The sequence below is a fragment of the Varroa destructor genome, unplaced genomic scaffold (genome assembly GCF_002443255.2).
Source record: "Varroa destructor unplaced genomic scaffold, Vdes_3.0 BEIS01000005.1, whole genome shotgun sequence".
NCBI classification, from domain to species: Eukaryota; Metazoa; Arthropoda; class Arachnida; order Mesostigmata; family Varroidae; genus Varroa; species Varroa destructor.
In genome coordinates this window covers 40,604,938-40,621,971 of record NW_019211458.1, presented here as the reverse complement: position 1 = coordinate 40,621,971, position 17,034 = coordinate 40,604,938, and the positions used below count along the sequence as shown (strand labels likewise).

At 39.9% G+C, this 17,034-nt stretch overlaps 1 protein-coding gene across 2 annotated transcripts in view; it reads left to right on the top strand.

The window, feature by feature from the left end:
• LOC111251373 (neuroligin-1-like) overlaps positions 1–17,034 on the top strand; it is a 116,980-nt gene that overhangs the window by 57,916 nt on the left and 42,030 nt on the right. For both annotated transcript variants that reach the window (XM_086990143.1, XM_022807882.2), the window contains 2 exons: positions 1,616–1,804; positions 10,252–10,402. In XM_086990143.1, the coding sequence (XP_086846269.1) occupies positions 1,616–1,804; positions 10,252–10,402 (340 nt within the window). The remainder of the gene's footprint in view (positions 1–1,615; positions 1,805–10,251; positions 10,403–17,034) is intronic.

Sequence of the window (17,034 nt, the reverse complement as noted above, 5' to 3'; positions counted from 1 at the left end):
GTTGTGTAAAATTACGAAGGTGAACCTCATCGGTTAGTTAAGTACAGCGACTGCCCTCGTACGGCCAGAGGTAGTCCAAGGGCATGCGATAAGCTATAAATAACAGTCCCACTGAATCGAGCTCGAGGTATGTTAATTATTTGGGCCTAAAATCTCGTGCCGTTTCAAGTTAGTTTTACAATGCAGGCCATCAAATTCAGTAATGTTTCGGCGCACGAATCTCGATTAACTAATTTATTGATGCGACCGCGGATGAATGGTTTTATCAATATTAAATTTGCTTATTAACTGCATACATTTTATTTAGTCCGCGCAGTTGCACGCGTATTCTCCTAGAGACTTACACATTGGCTCAGAAACCAACACGTTCAAATCAATAGTAGTCCTGCTTCATACGCGATTTGAGCTATTCCGCGAACTTCAAACTATAGGCCTTCAGGGCAAACAGTCGCCTCGGGATTCCACCTTACCTAATCTAATAACCAATGCCAAAGCCGTTTCACAGCAAGGAATGGTTTACCTAATTAGGGCCGCAACTCCGTCACCGTTGTTCCATGTATATACCATGTAACCACTGTCATGTTCAGGCAGATACTGCTAATTGCAGTGCCTAACCGATTGAGTGATTGGCGGGTAAAATTCAAAATTCGACATATGCGCACATCTATGTTGCTAACTAAAAACAATAATCGACTAACAGCTTGTCATTTAATGGGATCCATTATCTCGGAAGGAAGAGAGTCTATTTTTATAGGAGTTGTCACGGTTACATCGCCTCTATTCTACGACTTCAAGCTATGGAGTTAAGACCTCATACAGTGACTGCTATGATGCACCCTCCCGTCACAGAACAGTCTTCTGAAAATACATTTAACAGCAGTCTAATCGGCGTTTATAAGAAAGCATAAACCGAAGTAGTGATCGAATTTCACTAAAAAATCTACGCAACACTTACATCTCATGACTTTTAGGGGTAACAATATTATCGTAATATATGCGACCTTCGGAAGGTTATATAACAACATGAAGTTATTGGAACCAAGCGTAAAATAATCTTCGATTACACTGAAACGTCTTATTACCATCAAGTAGCAACGCTTATCGAGTCTCGTTCTATACAGATATGGTTAATCATTCCAGGAAAATTGGTTTTCACCGCAAGTTAATAGCTTACGTCTCTTCCCTGAGCGATACATTCGCGATCTGCTTTGCAGACGTATTAACACAAGCCGGCACCTTGCTCGCTAATGATCCTCCTTAGGACGTCAACCGTGTATGATTTAGTAGTTCAAAAAAGCTTCTTTCTTCCTACGCGCTTAATCAAGCCGGTACTAAAAACGCAGCATTTAATTTTCTTCCTAGCCATAGGAATGAGTAAAATTTGTGTCAGCGAAAATCTGTCAGACAATCCTGGGGCCCTCCTTGAGATGTCGGATCATCTACAATAATTTTAGATACCAACTGTTATCGGGAACCAATTGGGACAACTTCATAGTTAATTTACTCATCAGCACTTCCATAGTCGGTGCATAACTGAGTTTCAGCACAGCATTCGTATAACGAATATTTAAAGACCTAAAGACACGTTTGCGTTGCCGTATGTATCTCTTTCCAGGTTTCCTTCCGCCTCTGGAAAGCGGTGGCCGAGGTGCAAATAATGGCCTTCTCGACGTTGTGGCTGCGTTACATTGGGTGGCCGGTAGCGTTACCGAATTTGGTGGCGACCCCTTAAAGGTGACCGTTTTCGGCCATGGTCACGGTGCAGCCCTTGCCAATTTACTCATGCTGGCACCAATGGCCAGAGGTAAGTAGCTCGTAGCCAAAGGGCGTGTTAGCTTATTGTCAACCATTTTAAATTTCTTCCACGCCTTCAGTCCTTGATCCGATTTGTTATATATGTGCTCATATCAAATTGGTTGTTTGATCGTTAGCACCGACTGATACTTTCAACCGTCGGCAAATTTGTGGATAACAGAAATCGTGTTCTTGCAGCAATGCGCTGCAAAGCTCTAATACGTCCAAATATTTACCCAGGTAAAGCGCGTATTAAGCTGGTAGATATGGGAACAATACCCGGACCGTTGTTTATTTCCTTAACACATTCATATATATACGCATGTAAAGATACGCCCACATATTTAGCAAAAGCTTTTCGATTAAAACACTTCCCGAGTTCGCTCGTACAGGGTATTCAAGTGACAACGAAGGAACTGGACTGTGGAAAAAATGTATATATTATAGAGTATGAATATCTGTATATACGAATATAGTAGAATATACGGGCTACAAACGCTGTTCGTTTGAATCTTGTTTCAGCTGTTGCATAACTTCAACTTACTGGCGTGACGAGCTTAGGTGGCATAAGTTGGACGTTGAGAGTTTTATCTAGCATTATACTTGAATCAGCTTTGGTTCTATTTTATTCATTGTTTGCCAATTGCTCTATAGATTACAGACATAGAAAATACAATCGAACGAACGCTCATTAATATCTGTGACGGTAACAATCGTCAAATCATTAGTTGTGTCCCATCTGTGCAGCCGGCTCCGTCATTTGCTCACCGATAACCGCTCAGTGACGAACCGCTCGAACGGTGCTTCCTGCGTTTTTCCGATGTAAAATACTTTTACGACAAATCAAAAAAAATTCTAGATAGGTCACCGTACCTGTATTATTCTATAAAATAAATTAATAAAGTACAAGATTATGCCAAGTTTTGTTTATCAAAGTTACGCGGCAGCGAGTATATAACTCCATTGAAAGAAAAAGGCTTAGTGGTCGAAAGGCTCCGCATAGTGTTTCCTTTAACGATGATTATCTGGAGCGTAGAAACAATATCATTGTTAAGAGTTTTGTTTAGCATATAAACACGCATCCGACTCGGATCGTTGGAAGCCACTAATGCAAGTCTCCTAGTAATCAACCGTGCACAGTAATGTCTGCTTGCAGTATGTCTCAAGCCAATCATATATCTACATATACTTGAAGCGCATCGAAGTCACATCAAGTAAGTGATACGTCCCCGTTTTGTCTTCGGCAGAGTCTGTGGATGAAGACAGAAAAAGCATTAAAAAGTGCAATGCCAAAGACACGTACGATTGCTAATTGTGACACTGAAGGAAATCTAGTAGGGAGTCATTGAAGACTATGATGTTACCTAGCCTCGATTCAGAAGCATTGTCGTTTTGGGCATTTTGGCCGTTTCGGGAAAATAATTTTGGTGCGGGAAATCAACAGTATTTTACTAATAGTGCACAATGTTTTGAATTTGTCACTCAAGAAGCGCTTGAGCAGGATGCAATAGTTAATAGAGGGTTTAGGCCGACAGGAGAAAACTATTAATTATTTATTATTATTAGCGGGCAGCGACTTGAATGTCTACAGACCTTTATATATATATATGTATATACATTGTCGAACATGTTTTTTGTTGTGATACTAGTGTTGATCTTATAGGTATCAATGTGCACAGCGTTCTGAAGCTTCGAGTGCCAAATTCAAAGTATGCCGCTCTACGAAGATTACAGACAAATAGCTCCTTGGTATCTTACATACAAGTACATAGTTGTTGACAGACGAAAAAGGAATCCGATGCTTTATACACTATCACACAACAAATCGGCGACAAAACTTTGGGTCGTATGAAACGGAAAGTAACCCATATATTTGATGAAAAATCACACTCACTCTGCATTCAAAAGTTCATATTCCACGAGTCGTTAGTTTTGAGAAATATTCTTTTATTATTTCATCCATTTTATTTAGATTCCAGTCTCACAAAATGCATTGGAACTTTAATATTGTTCTCTACTCGACAGCTGCAAGTTTAAACTGTGTTGAGACCTTTAGCGCTACCGACCAATCTATGAAATTCAGACGTGGAACTTAGGTCTACAGTAATTTTAATTTACTATTTCATTTTATAAGGTAGTTAAGGCTACACTGAGTGATCCTAGATTTGCCGCGCTCTTTATTGATAAGCTGTGCTATACAGAGAAAATATTTTCGCAAACTGATATTTCGAGTACAATAATCCTGAACGTACCTAATTGATGGAAAGGGTACGTATCTTTTATTTACTGCATTACCTGCAAACCTGCTTACCTTTAATATAATAATACATATATATAGCTTAGCTTTAACTTAAGCCATACGAAATAATTAGTAAGATAGTTAGGTAAAATTCTATCTATGATGAAATCGATATGAGACGGTCCCAGCGTTTTGCCTCGTTGGCCTCGCGATGTCATTGAGCCTTCGTCGGTCTCCCGTTCTTTTTCAAAACGAACACAACTGGCTATGTAATTGTCGCGTGGTAATAATATCAACTGCTGATAGACAGTAGTTTTATATACTTTTTGTGCTTGCTATGTAGACACGGTGGTCTACTATGTGGACAAGAGCCGCCTTGAAGCGGCAGTGACGGAAACCTTATTGGCTTATGATATTCCACTGCTCGCTTTTTAAAGGCATTATTACCACGATAATGATTATTCTTATATACATTATAACTGACAGGATCATAAATGTTACGAAGCAAATAAGAGACACTGATCTAAGTCAGTACAGCCAAACAAAACCAGTTTTAACGTTTACCTCACAACCATATTGATGCCTAAGTACATGTCTTCCATGAACGTAAAGCGGGCAATATAATCAATTGTTTCTACATGTTTATTCGTATTGGTAATACATTTTGCAAATATCAAGACGTTGAGGGAAGCAAATCGATTATTGCTACAACGGATTAAAATACGACACTAGTACTAGCCAGTAGTACTTATATCAATAGTATCACTTTTATCCATGCTGAAAATCGATACGAAGGAGAAAAATTTCTTAATTTTTCTATAGTTAAACGAAGTTAAAGAAGTTAAACGAAAACTACATGGGAAGATGGAAGCACTATAACTTCAATAATCAATAAGACAGTACTTGAACACCGATCATAGCGTAATCCTCAAATGTGAGTCGAGCCCCAAAAGCAAATTGCGTCAAAAAGTCCACACATCGCGACGTCAGGTAGTAATTCAAATCTTGAAAACGCGACGTTCGATGTCATAGTTAAAAGCCTGTGTAAGGTGAAAATCCCATTCAACATTTAGTATCTGCCAGTTTGGTAAGTGCTGGTAATAAGTTCTAATTAACTTTAGGACGGTGAACGGATTAGTGTTCAAGTTTGCTAGTGAAACTGTGAACCTGTAAAACTCTCGACCTAGCCCATTCATTATTTCCAAGTTAACAAAATAAAACAGCTTCCTAAAGACGTGATAGAATAAGTCGATATGTCCGGCAGATATCAAAAAACGTTGCTTCAGATCGTGTTAAAAAGATACATTCTACACGACCTGTGTGAATAAAGAGAGCTATTCAAGTTTGCAAAATATGATTATTTGTGCCGTTCTTTAGTCAGGTAGCTTAGGATCGAAATTGTTCGAACCCGTTAATTTATAGGCCTAGTAAACGAAAAATCGTGTGGAATAAGCTAGAGCTCCGAAAAAGGTATAGCTGTTGACAAACTTGATGGCTTCAGCGGGCCAAGTTCATCTAGAGAGATGGCTGTCCACGTTAGGTTAGGTTAGGTCTGTCCACGTTAGGCCTCATTGCTTCGGCCATGACAGTGCGGGACCTAAACTATCCTCGTGCACGACACTAGATTTTTTGCTAACATTAATTACAAATAAAAATGTTCAGCTAAAACTGTTGCAATACGAATGCTGCAGTGTGTAGCATATTCAACAGTTAAGCCGGTTTCCAGAGAGCTCTGCTTAACTCGAGGGGTAATGAAATCGGTAAACACAGCACAAAGAAATCGGCCACACCTGAACACTTTGCTTAGTTCTTTCCAGTAGAACCCTACGTGGGCTTTTTGATTCTGCTCGTTCAAATTTATGTTATCCTTTGGAAGGGAGTCTCGAGGTTTGTAAATTCGATTTCGAAACTAACGTTTTACGAACGATGGTAAAAGTTTGTGCAGACAATTCCTTCTCGGTCACGACACCTCTCCGTGAATGGTGGCATCGCGCGCAAGCAGTGCCGAAAAGTCCTGCAAATGATAGATGTGCTTGCCTGAGACAATAGGGCAGGCTGTTATTCCTGGTTTTAACGACAGCCGGTTGTAAGGTTTTTGCCCTGTGAGGTTGACCAATAGACAGCTTAAAAGACTCCTGCATGAAGTATTTCCCATTATTGCATTGGACAGCAAATTACGGCCTTAGCTAGCCCTTCTCTGGTCAGATGAGCCTGATATCCTGGGTCAGATCAGTCACATATTCTCACGTCCAGGGTAGTTTTTGTTATACAGTTGTAGCAATAGTCGAGTTGAGCGATTCCTGTTCTTACGTATCCTTACTTCCTGAACTGTCCAATGGCCTGTATGAACAAGATGAGCCCAATTAATCAATGATAAACCGTTACAAATGCGGTCAAGTGATTTTGCAGGTAACAGGTAAGCACAAGTCCTTCTAGAATAACGGTTCTTAAATAGGTTTGTGACTGTAGATGCCTTTTAACGCTTTCGAATGGTATATTTTCTTAACTTTTCGACCATCCACACCTGAGATCCAACACACCCTCGGGTCAGTGCAGGAATTCTACACTAAGGCAGCTGGTCAAGGCCGCTATTAAGATAGCTGATAAAAGACTGAGTCGATGCGGCACAATCTAGATCAATGGGATTCAATTTTATGTGTAAGTTCTCCACAGAAATAATATATGTCATATATTATATTCTTGGTATACTGTACATTGCAGTTAAGATCTCATATATTTTTTATCTGTAAATTGTTATATATGTGTGACATATGTGCCTACCCAGCAACCGACTTGTAGCCTCTCCTATCTCTTTATTAGTACAATAAGGTTATATTGTTTCATTTCCTGCGCCGGCACGAATACTAATACCTGACTCGGTTCGTCACAGAAAAATTGGCGGGATGCAAACAAAAGGAACGTTTCGGGCTTCTGTTCTAGCATTAGAACTTATTCTGGAATTTGTGACTAAACAAATATTTTTAAGTCAACACTCACAGCTTGCTCAAGAATTACATGTATCGACGGAAATATGGGTTTCAAAACCCTGACTATTTCTATGAGAGCTACATATATTGGTACTAGGTAACGTTGTAGCGTCTATCAGCAGAAACCAATATTCAAAAATCTTTGTACGGTGAGCCAGGCAGGATAGCCTAGCAGATAGCAAACTGGAACCGTATTTGACTATTCTGAGGCAGTCAAGAACTGCTGCTTTTCAATAGCACGGGTTTACCTTAGTGTAAGATTCGAGAAATCTCGTGATGGTCTTCTTAATCATTAAAGGCAATTTTTAATCCCGTACATCTTTATCTGGCTAGTATCTCTGAGGTTGCTCAGAAACGCCGAAAGAACGCAGAAAAGGAAGTTGCCGGTTGAAAGTTCTAGCTTAATCTTTAGCTAAGAAACTTTGACAACGAACTTTCAGATAGCTTTAATGTTGCTAGAATTTCCTGTGGACTAAAAACTGCTTTGAGGCTTACGTTCGGCACCGCTGTTATGCATTGCCGGCATTCAGACGGCTGGCGCGAAGCAATATGTTCGCGTCTGACTTCTGACCCAGGTCATCTTGCATGTTCCCACATTTAGTAGGCAAATACGTTATCGGAGAGGCAATAGAGGAGCGTTCATCTGTGAACTGTATGCGAATCTGTTCAATTTCAGTGGGTTGTTGCAGCCTTGTCCATGATCGTTTAAAGTAGCGTTTGAAGTTGACATGATGGCCACACAATATTTCGGCCATCTCTAGAGTCTAAATACTCAGCATCCAGGTCTGTAGTCTCCTACTATTTCAATGGGCTTTTGCTCATTTTTCTATTCGGGTATCGTTTTGATCAAAGGCCTTTGGAAGCTTGAATAGATATTCCCTCATAAATTTGTGAAGATAAGATAGGTTCCGAATAAGTTATAATTTTTTAATAGCCGACAGAGCCCTTAGGCTCTAAGCGCTGCTTTTGTAAGAAGCCCTTTCAATGGCGACAACGTGTTTTCGTCCTTCGGGTCACCATATTTAATCGTATTTTCGCTAATTTTCAACGCTCTAATCCCTGTTTTTCAAAACACATGCACCATTCACGCACCGTGCCTTCGCTTAACATTTTTTTAATGTCTTTACCAATTTTTAATGAATTTCCACAGCGCTGAGACCCTCGACTAACAAAAACGTAGCTACTGAGTGTTGATTTCCCAGACTAAACTTTTTTGAATCAATTTTTCTTAAAGTAAAGTCAACCGGTTTTCACTGAAAACTTTTTAGAACATTGATATTTAGCAGCCAAATTTCTTCTGCTAGCGGCGCCTAGTTTGAAAACTATTTCACTTAGAAGTCCGCAGGGTTCGGTTGTGACAGTTTAATACAGCAATAACATTCTCTATTTAAACAAACTATCAGCTATTTATTTGCTATTTACGGGACGTAAAGTGGCGACTTTGGTATTTTTCTATTAAAGCTTTGGAAGACCAGGTTATAATAATATCAAATGATCATTAGTGACCATGTGACTTATCTGGTCATTAAGATGGTGTGCAAGACTAAAGGAATGATCCTAGTTCAATTAACTCTTCAGTTTTACATGTAAAAAACTTTTTAGTTAATTTCGCAACAATTTATCTGCCTTGGCCTACTCCTATAGCAGGTAACCCGCCAATGACCCCTCCTGTCACACTTAGAGTATGGTGACAATATATATGTATATATATTTTTTGATTAAATTGCGTCTGCTGTTGTTATGTAAGTAAATGTATGTACACGCTGTCAGCTACAATATTTTTCTTCAAGAGCTTCCAAAATTCCAGATATTTTTCTTTTGCATTCCAGTAGAATCAATCATCATATTATAGTTGTACAAAGATACAGTATTATCCAACGCACGGATCAAATTAATATTTAAAACGTTTTAAATTGATAAGCCCGGTTAGAGACCGTGCTTAGCGAAGGTACCTGGGACATACTCCACTGCACTTCGTGCAAACACACTTGGCGTCTGGCAAACAAAAACTTACGCATCTCATAGGATGTGGTAAAACTCATGAACTATAAAACGCCTAACTACGTGTAGATTAAACTTGTTTGCCTTTCTCTGTGTTTGATTCTTCATCGTTCCTGTGGTGTGAGAGTCAAAATTGATCTCTGGCATCTTACTCTCTCAAATAAGCATGGGTACCGTAAAGTTTAAATCTGCTTCTTAGATCCTCTACAAATAGCGGCATGTGGTCTAAAACGTGCATGTATCTATCTGTTCAATCATGAGAGATGCAGAGCCATGACGTATTTGAGCAACGCAGGCATAACTCGGTCGAGTTTTTCGAGTTACGTCGACTAGAGGTATTCTCACAGCACGTAAATTCCGTAGAAAGCTAGCAGACCCACCTTAATCTTGAACAGCACCTCAAAGTCGTTCTGCCAATATGGAGAATGCCGCTAGCAGCGAGGCGGCCTCCGCGACGCAACTCCGTGACCTCCGTATTGCCCATATTAATAACCTGTCCCTCTTATCCACATATAACAAGAAATCTAGCGAAAATTTGAAATAAGTGTGAAACCAATTCTGTCCGAAAACGATAAGCTCGCCGATACAGATTCTGAGCACCAAATAACAGATTATTCAGCAGGAGGGAGAAGAATAGTAAGTTCAGACTATCAATCTGTCCTACGACGTCGGTTGATTGGACGCATGGCCCGAATTGAGGCGCTCCATCAGCTATGCTAACCGAGTTTTTCCGTAGGATGCTCTTATCAGATGCAGCATATTCTGAAGGATTGTGCCAAGTTTATTAGAATCTTGTGTCAGGTAGCCATATCAAACGCCGATATAAAAATTCCACAGGCAGCGTACAGCGCCTATTTTGACCAACGACAGACCCGGTGCACCTCCTGAAGTAGTATGCAGCATGCCGTAAAGGAAGAGCGCCCTACGAGGAATCCGTGCTGTTCAGTCGGGATGCGTTAACAAGCTTCTACAAACTTCGCCAGACGTTGTGTGATAAAATGGGCGAGAAACTTGTAGCAGCTGCCCTCTCTTTCAATGAAATTGGATCGTGTGCAGCGTTTGTTCCCTTGAAGATGACGCTCAAGGGGGCATTCCAGTAAAGTGTAACTGCCCGAGCGGAAAACAAACATGTCTACGTATGTCGCTGGCAAAACAGATGCCAATGTTCTTAATATGTTCGCAACGAAATTCTAATAGAACTTAATGCATTTTGTGTTTCTCGCGTAACAGGATTATTTCAACGAGTGATCTTGATGTCTGGGTCGGCGTTAAGTCCCTGGGCCATGGCGAGAGATTCTGTTAAATACACCCGGCTCATAGCGCATGAACTTAACTGCCCAGTTGATGACAATCGAGCCCTAATTGACTGCCTTAAAAGCCGGTAAGTTATTTGTTGTGATTTTATTGTATTATTTTAGGTGTAGCGTCTGCTAGCAGATACAAGCTAACTAACTTTTGTTCGTTTATATACAACATGGCTTTCGAATTTAACGAAACCGAAGGAAAGAATTCTTCATTTGATTGTTTATCCTTTAGGTTAAAATTTTTATACACTGAAATAAACTGCAGATATGCATAAGCGCTTGAATAGCATTTTTCACTAGACCTGAAAGACTACCTTGCAATGATCCCAGCGTAGGCTCCTCAAAAGGAAGCTATTGATTTTCACAAAGACAGATGTCTGCGAAAAGCATTTCGTCAGCCCACTGGTATATATAATAATGATATCATAACAATAAGACAAAATCCGATTGGACGTTGTGAAACAAGGCTAGAATTGATTACGGCAGACAATGTAACCATTCCGCTTCCATCCAACGTCGAAACAGGGGCCTGAGCAATGTAAACATGGCTGTCTAATGTGAGCGGAAATAATATAGATACGTACTGGTGTTATTTAGTTGCATAAGTGTTTGTGTGTGTGTGACATGATAGTTACTGCTTATACTAACACAAAACATACTTACACAGGGCATTTTACGATCGCAATTTCAGCTCTATTAATAGAAATTAAACACATCTCATAGAAGGTAGCTAGTCGGATACAACAGGCGCGCAGGTCTTCAATATGCTCCACGTGCGTCAGTCCGCCATGTGTGCGTAAATCACACTACTTATAAAACATCTTTACTATGAAGCATGCGTACAATCGGAAGATCGAGTCGGGCGCCCATTGCCACTGTGAACGATATATTCGTCACATGGTTACATATAGCTCTTCCGTCTGTCTATATGAGTGATCGCATAAACATATCGTATCCTTTACAATGTCTTTCTTTGACCAATATAGTTGTTGATCGCAGCCGTGTCAGGACACGTTTTTTTTGTTGTTTGTACGGCGGTGCGCCGATCCTTTTTACAAATGTGCTCCTTTGCTTGGCGGCATATAAATCGCAAAGGTCCAAATACGTCATGCACCGAGACCTTGAGTAGCTCTCTCCTCTGCAAAAACACAAAAGTCTATAGTAATTCCAAACTGCGTCTAGTCGCTACAGCGGACAATGGGTAGATCAAGCAGAAGAGACTTACGTGAAAGACGTAGATATCTGTCATGTAACGGCCAATTTTAACGGCTTATTCGAATTTTAGGCGTATGATAGTCGACGTGTTGGCTGTGAACTTTTTTAATGGCGTACTGAAATTCGTTGAATCTGCAATTATCTTCTTTGAATCACGGGAAAATCCAGCGAAAAAAGCTGTTTTTCCGTTCATTGGTGTACCATTCGGTCGGAAAGGTGTTATGGTTCAAATAATGTGGTGAACGCTCTATGTATCTCTACATAAGTATGCAGCCAGTATTTGAAAGAGCCCGCTGTCTGTCATATCACCTTGGCCTAACTAACGGCAGCTAACTTCATAAAGAGACGATAATGAGCTTATAGAAAACATGCCATATAACATGCGTAACTTTTTTGATTCACCGGCCTCATCCAACAGCCAGCTGAAGTCCAGAAGTCATTAAGTCAGATTCATCAAACATACTTGTCTCTATTCGAGCGTTGTTTCTAGCCTTGTAGCTAGACACATGATGCAGCAGTAAATAAATAACGAATATGTAAATGTGTGAACAAACAGATGTAGGGCATCAATGCTGCCGGTTCCCGGAACTACCAGCCATGCTGCTAAGTCATCTAATCTACAGAAAGGCAACGACCTTCTCTAGGTTCTAGCAGTGCAAGCTTTACCTGTAGCCGTCGTTGCTGAAACAGATGTAAAACTTTCTCTCCTATGAAAAAAAAAAACGTAATGGATAATGTGTTCGCGTGCTAAGCCAGAAATACAAGTAGCGATCTGGGTTTGAATCCGGATGTAGACACTTCGTTTCTTTTCGGAGCCAGCCGACTAATGAATGGAGTGCCTAACGGCTTTACTGGATGTAGAAGTCGAAACATTCAGTTTAATAGTGGAACTCTGCATATAACAATCAACTGGCTTTTTTTTTTGCAATTAGCATCTGTAAGTAGGCACAACCAGAGGTTGTTACTGCTGTTTGTAGCGACACATGTCTGGAAATTGATGGGCTGGGTCTCTGACTGCGTACATTTATGGAGTTGTATTTCTGGAATGATGTCGATTTAAAATGTTGCCTCCTTACAGATATTTTCGCTTCTTACGGCACGGGAAGCAACAGCGTACCGCCATAACATTTGTTAGAAACACAGACAACTTATTGAATATTACATACCAGTTGTAAAAATCTACCCTGTGCAAATCGGGAGTTATTGCTGTTATTACTTGCCGATGACACATTTCGAAAATTACGACTCTGACGGTAACAAGTATTAGAATTTAGATCTTTAACATCGCTTCACAAAACTTCCAGGCATCTTGATAAAAACTGTTCTCCTATAGAGCCTCGTAAAAGAATCAATGAAGCTTTGTATTTATGTAAGACCGCCGTTAGGTACTTTTAAGCATCGTAAAAACTTAGCCCCTGTGCAAGGGGTATGGACATATATCTCGAGCTTCTGCACAATTGACGATTTCGATGCGAGCTCATATTTTACCATACACATACCGTATCTACAGACTTACTTGGTATTCATTTCACACGGACCGCCCGTATCTGAGCGCCATTGTTCTTAAGCGAAAGCTGTTCAGGCTACAAGACCTGCAGTCATCCCGTCCGAATTGTGCTAATAAAATAAATGACAAAAAAAAAATTGATTTATAGGCACATAAAACGCTTTGATAATCACTAACATGTCACATGCAACAAAATAGACTGGAAGTGCATAAACCGTTTATACAAGTTCGCGTAAGTGATCGCTTTCCTTGACTTTTTAGGATGGATGAAAGTTCCTTGAGTTACGAAAGCCATAAAAATCATCAAGTTATATTCCTGATTTGCAATACGATACATCGAAACCCCATATTTTACTGCTTTATCTTTTGATATAACCTAAGAACGCCAAAAAATACGCGGCTAAACGAATGTTAGAAATTGAGTCTTTGACTAATGGTTAGGTAGAGTATCTCAAAGTCGATCGTAAATGCAGAACGACTTCTCGACATGAGTTATTCTAGAAAAAAAAATGGCGCGTTGATACAGTGCTTTGATGTTATTCACAGACAAATGACTTCTGCACGCAACAGCTAAGTCTACTTGAGAAAAAAATTCGATTTTTTTTGACATATAGAATGTTTTGTAGAATTCATCGGTTTTCACTCTGTTAAAATTACCATTTGATCTAAATACACTTTTAGGCTGAGTCTGGCAAGTATCCCCCGTTTATTTTCTGGGGTAGCAGCATGTATCGTTGGCCCTTATTAGCAGCCTTAGGGATCTTTATGCAAAGCTCATCTACAGACATTGTCTAACTGGCTTTTAGAGTCGTTATGTTGCAAATTTTCCGAAATGGGTTTCCATATGCCGACTACAGTTGGAGCTAACAGAATTCCCAAAATCGACGAAAAATGAAGCAGCGTTTTTCTCATTTGGCTTGAATATCGATATTATTCGATTAAGCAGTCTAAGCCTTTGCTTCTTTTACATAGGACTTACCGATCTGCTAACAAAATCTTCAGCGGCTTATTTACACGCTAGGCTCGAAGTGGGCAGGGGTTCTTCAATTAACGTTAGGGTAATTATTAACTTCAGATATAGAGGGCGTGTCACAACCCCTTACCGCTTTTGTTTAAACGTCAGCTAGGCAAATTATACTAGTCTGACCAAAATAATTAGCGCTTTTTTCTTTTTCTACGCAGTTTCCCTAAATCCCAGTTTAGTAGACCTTGAAGTATCCCTTGATTCCTTCACTTCGTCTCGTCCATAGACCTTACTCTAGTTCATAAAGGACGTAGCGCCAGCAAAGGTAATTTTATAAAAGCAACCACGGTTAGCCCCCTCCAAAGTCATAGAGTTCACACACTTCCCGATGCGTGGGGATGATTTTAATCAATAGCCTGCTTTTTTTGCTTGTATGTTTCTAATTTTGTTTTTTTTTTTAATTGTATGTATTCAAAATAGTTACTGGGACGCACATATCCAAAAATAAACGATTAAAAATGATACCGACTCGTATTGTCTCATAGCCGTCAGATGCTTTCTTACAAAAATATCTGAAGTATATTTGCCCATCCAGCTCCAGCTTGAATCTGACCCTCTCCTTTCTCCCTGTTGCCCAGGCTTTCGTAAGGCTTTTTAGGATCCTAAAGCTACCTATCAAGCAGCACTCGATAATATTAGGAAGCATGATAGAGGTAAAAATGTGTTTATTCCTCAATATAGGTTAATCCTTCGACTGCCGTTATCACGCTGTTTTCATACAACCTTTAACCCGCCTTTGATTTGTGACGACGATTGAGTCAACCGAATTTCGTGGAAATTCTACCTTCTTCTGTGCAGTAGCTTTTCAAAGATACAGCTCAGAGCGCTGTTTCAAATCCCATGTTGTTTGTGCTCTACTAGAACACGTTGTGATTTGCGGACAATCCAACCCGCGCGTTTTTACCAAAAGCTGCAGTAACGCCTCTGCAATCGAGGTAAACAGTGGAAAGCAGTCCGTCGTACCGCCTAACTATCAGCTTTCCACTGTGTCGGAATATCTACCGCTCTCTGAAACTCGTGCTAAATACTACCAAAGCAATGGTGCTTTTTTTTTTTAGGTAGTCTTGATCTCCTCTTTTCGTCTTAGCATCTCTAAAAGCAGGCAGCCACTCACTGACATTTAGCGTACCTACCTATTTACTCGGTGTCCGTCTAAACTACAATTTCTCTTGGAAGCCTCAAATTAGTAGTCTTTTTTCTAAACGTATACTTATGATCTCTGTCTTTTTTCACCTCAAATCTCTTCTTCGAAAATTATTGATAGAGCACTATTCATCTTCGTTAGTTTCATGAGGTTACAGAATTGGTCACAGCTGTAAAACGCTATGCCCATGCATTACAAATCCCCTATGTGTCACTCCGGAGTTTTTCATGCCTAACCTGTTCCTGTTTACCGCTTCCTTAATGCTTCTCATGATATCTTGGGCCCTCATTAACTTTGCGGCTGTCTTTCAAAGTTAACCCATTAGAACTCAATTTCTGAAGACCTTTCACTGTGCGCTTTACCTTCCCTCTGTGTCATCAGATATTACTGACGCTCCTGACCCCCGATTTCCGCTACCGATTGTTACCTCGAAGCCGAGATAATTGACTCCGTAGAAGTCTTTCTATCTTCACTCGGTTATCTCAAAAAAGATCACTTTGTCTAATATTTAAGATCTAAGGTATCAGATGTTTTTCCATGGCACTTTGGGGTAAATTTGCAGTTTCAATTTTGCCCTTCGCTTTCAGATAAAATTGTCTTCCAAGTTAACTAAATCAACTCCCCTATTTCTCTTCTTTCGTTACTTTCTAAATCTTATGGATATGATAGTTCTACGTGCTCACGTGTTGCTGTGCCAGTATATATGAATAATGTTTATTTCTTTAAATAGCTTCATTAGCGACGAATTAGACATTTTTATATTAGATGTATATAGACTAAAGGTGCGGATCAATTTATTGTGCTGTTGGTTCGAATTTCCTTGCATTGGATGACTGGAAGCGGGTTTCTAGCGATTATACCGTTCATCAAGGCTTCAAATATTGCATACCAAGTATTTGGTAAAAAGCATAATACCGCTTGTGAGGCAAAAGGTACCTGCATCAATTAGACCACAATAGTTCTATAGAGATAATTATCGTTGATATATTACAGGGAGATTGAACGCATGAACAAGATCTTTGATCTTCATTTATAGACAGATTACTATGGAACATTTTGGGATCATTATTTCGCCCGATAATTTAACGGGACAAACGGCATTATATTTCTTTTTCCCCAACTGCTTCGTACCGTAAAAAATCGCAAATGAAAATCGGTTGGTATTGCTATATCCGAACTAATTGATTATTTTAGGAGATTTTACCCTTCACGCGTTTCTAAGCCCGAGTGAGCGTTTGTGCCATAAATGTGTATTGTACAAATATTTTGCTGCTTCTTTGATTCGTGTTAGATTTTAAGTTATTCTGACTTACTGATCTCTGTTTAGTCTGACAAAAACTGTATCAGACTAACGAAAGGTGAGACTAATAGCCCAAACAATACATTTTATATTGAACATAACATTGGTACTTTTTGTTGTAACACTCGTTTCTGCCTTAAAGGTTACGTAATCATCCTCCTGTTATACGGCACATTTGGCGTTATGAATACATACTTCAGATACAGAGCAGATTCTGTGCCATTGGCTTCGTTTACTAGAAAGCACAAAAGCCCTATATCATATTCATCATGTTTCATCAAACACCCTTAAGACAGAAGGCGTCATCCGCATGTTTCCATCTATGTACGCGCTACCCTCCTTCCACTATACTGTAGATATGGATTTACCGTACACGTGCGTTCCGCCCTTTCTTTTCTCATATAGAACATAGCTCGTACACCGCGTACAAAGGCATGGGTTATGAGTTAGCAGTCGCTTCGCTTTACGCAGTTTTTCGGTCCTTGTTCTGCCCCTCGTTGTCGTCGCTTTGCGAGGTCC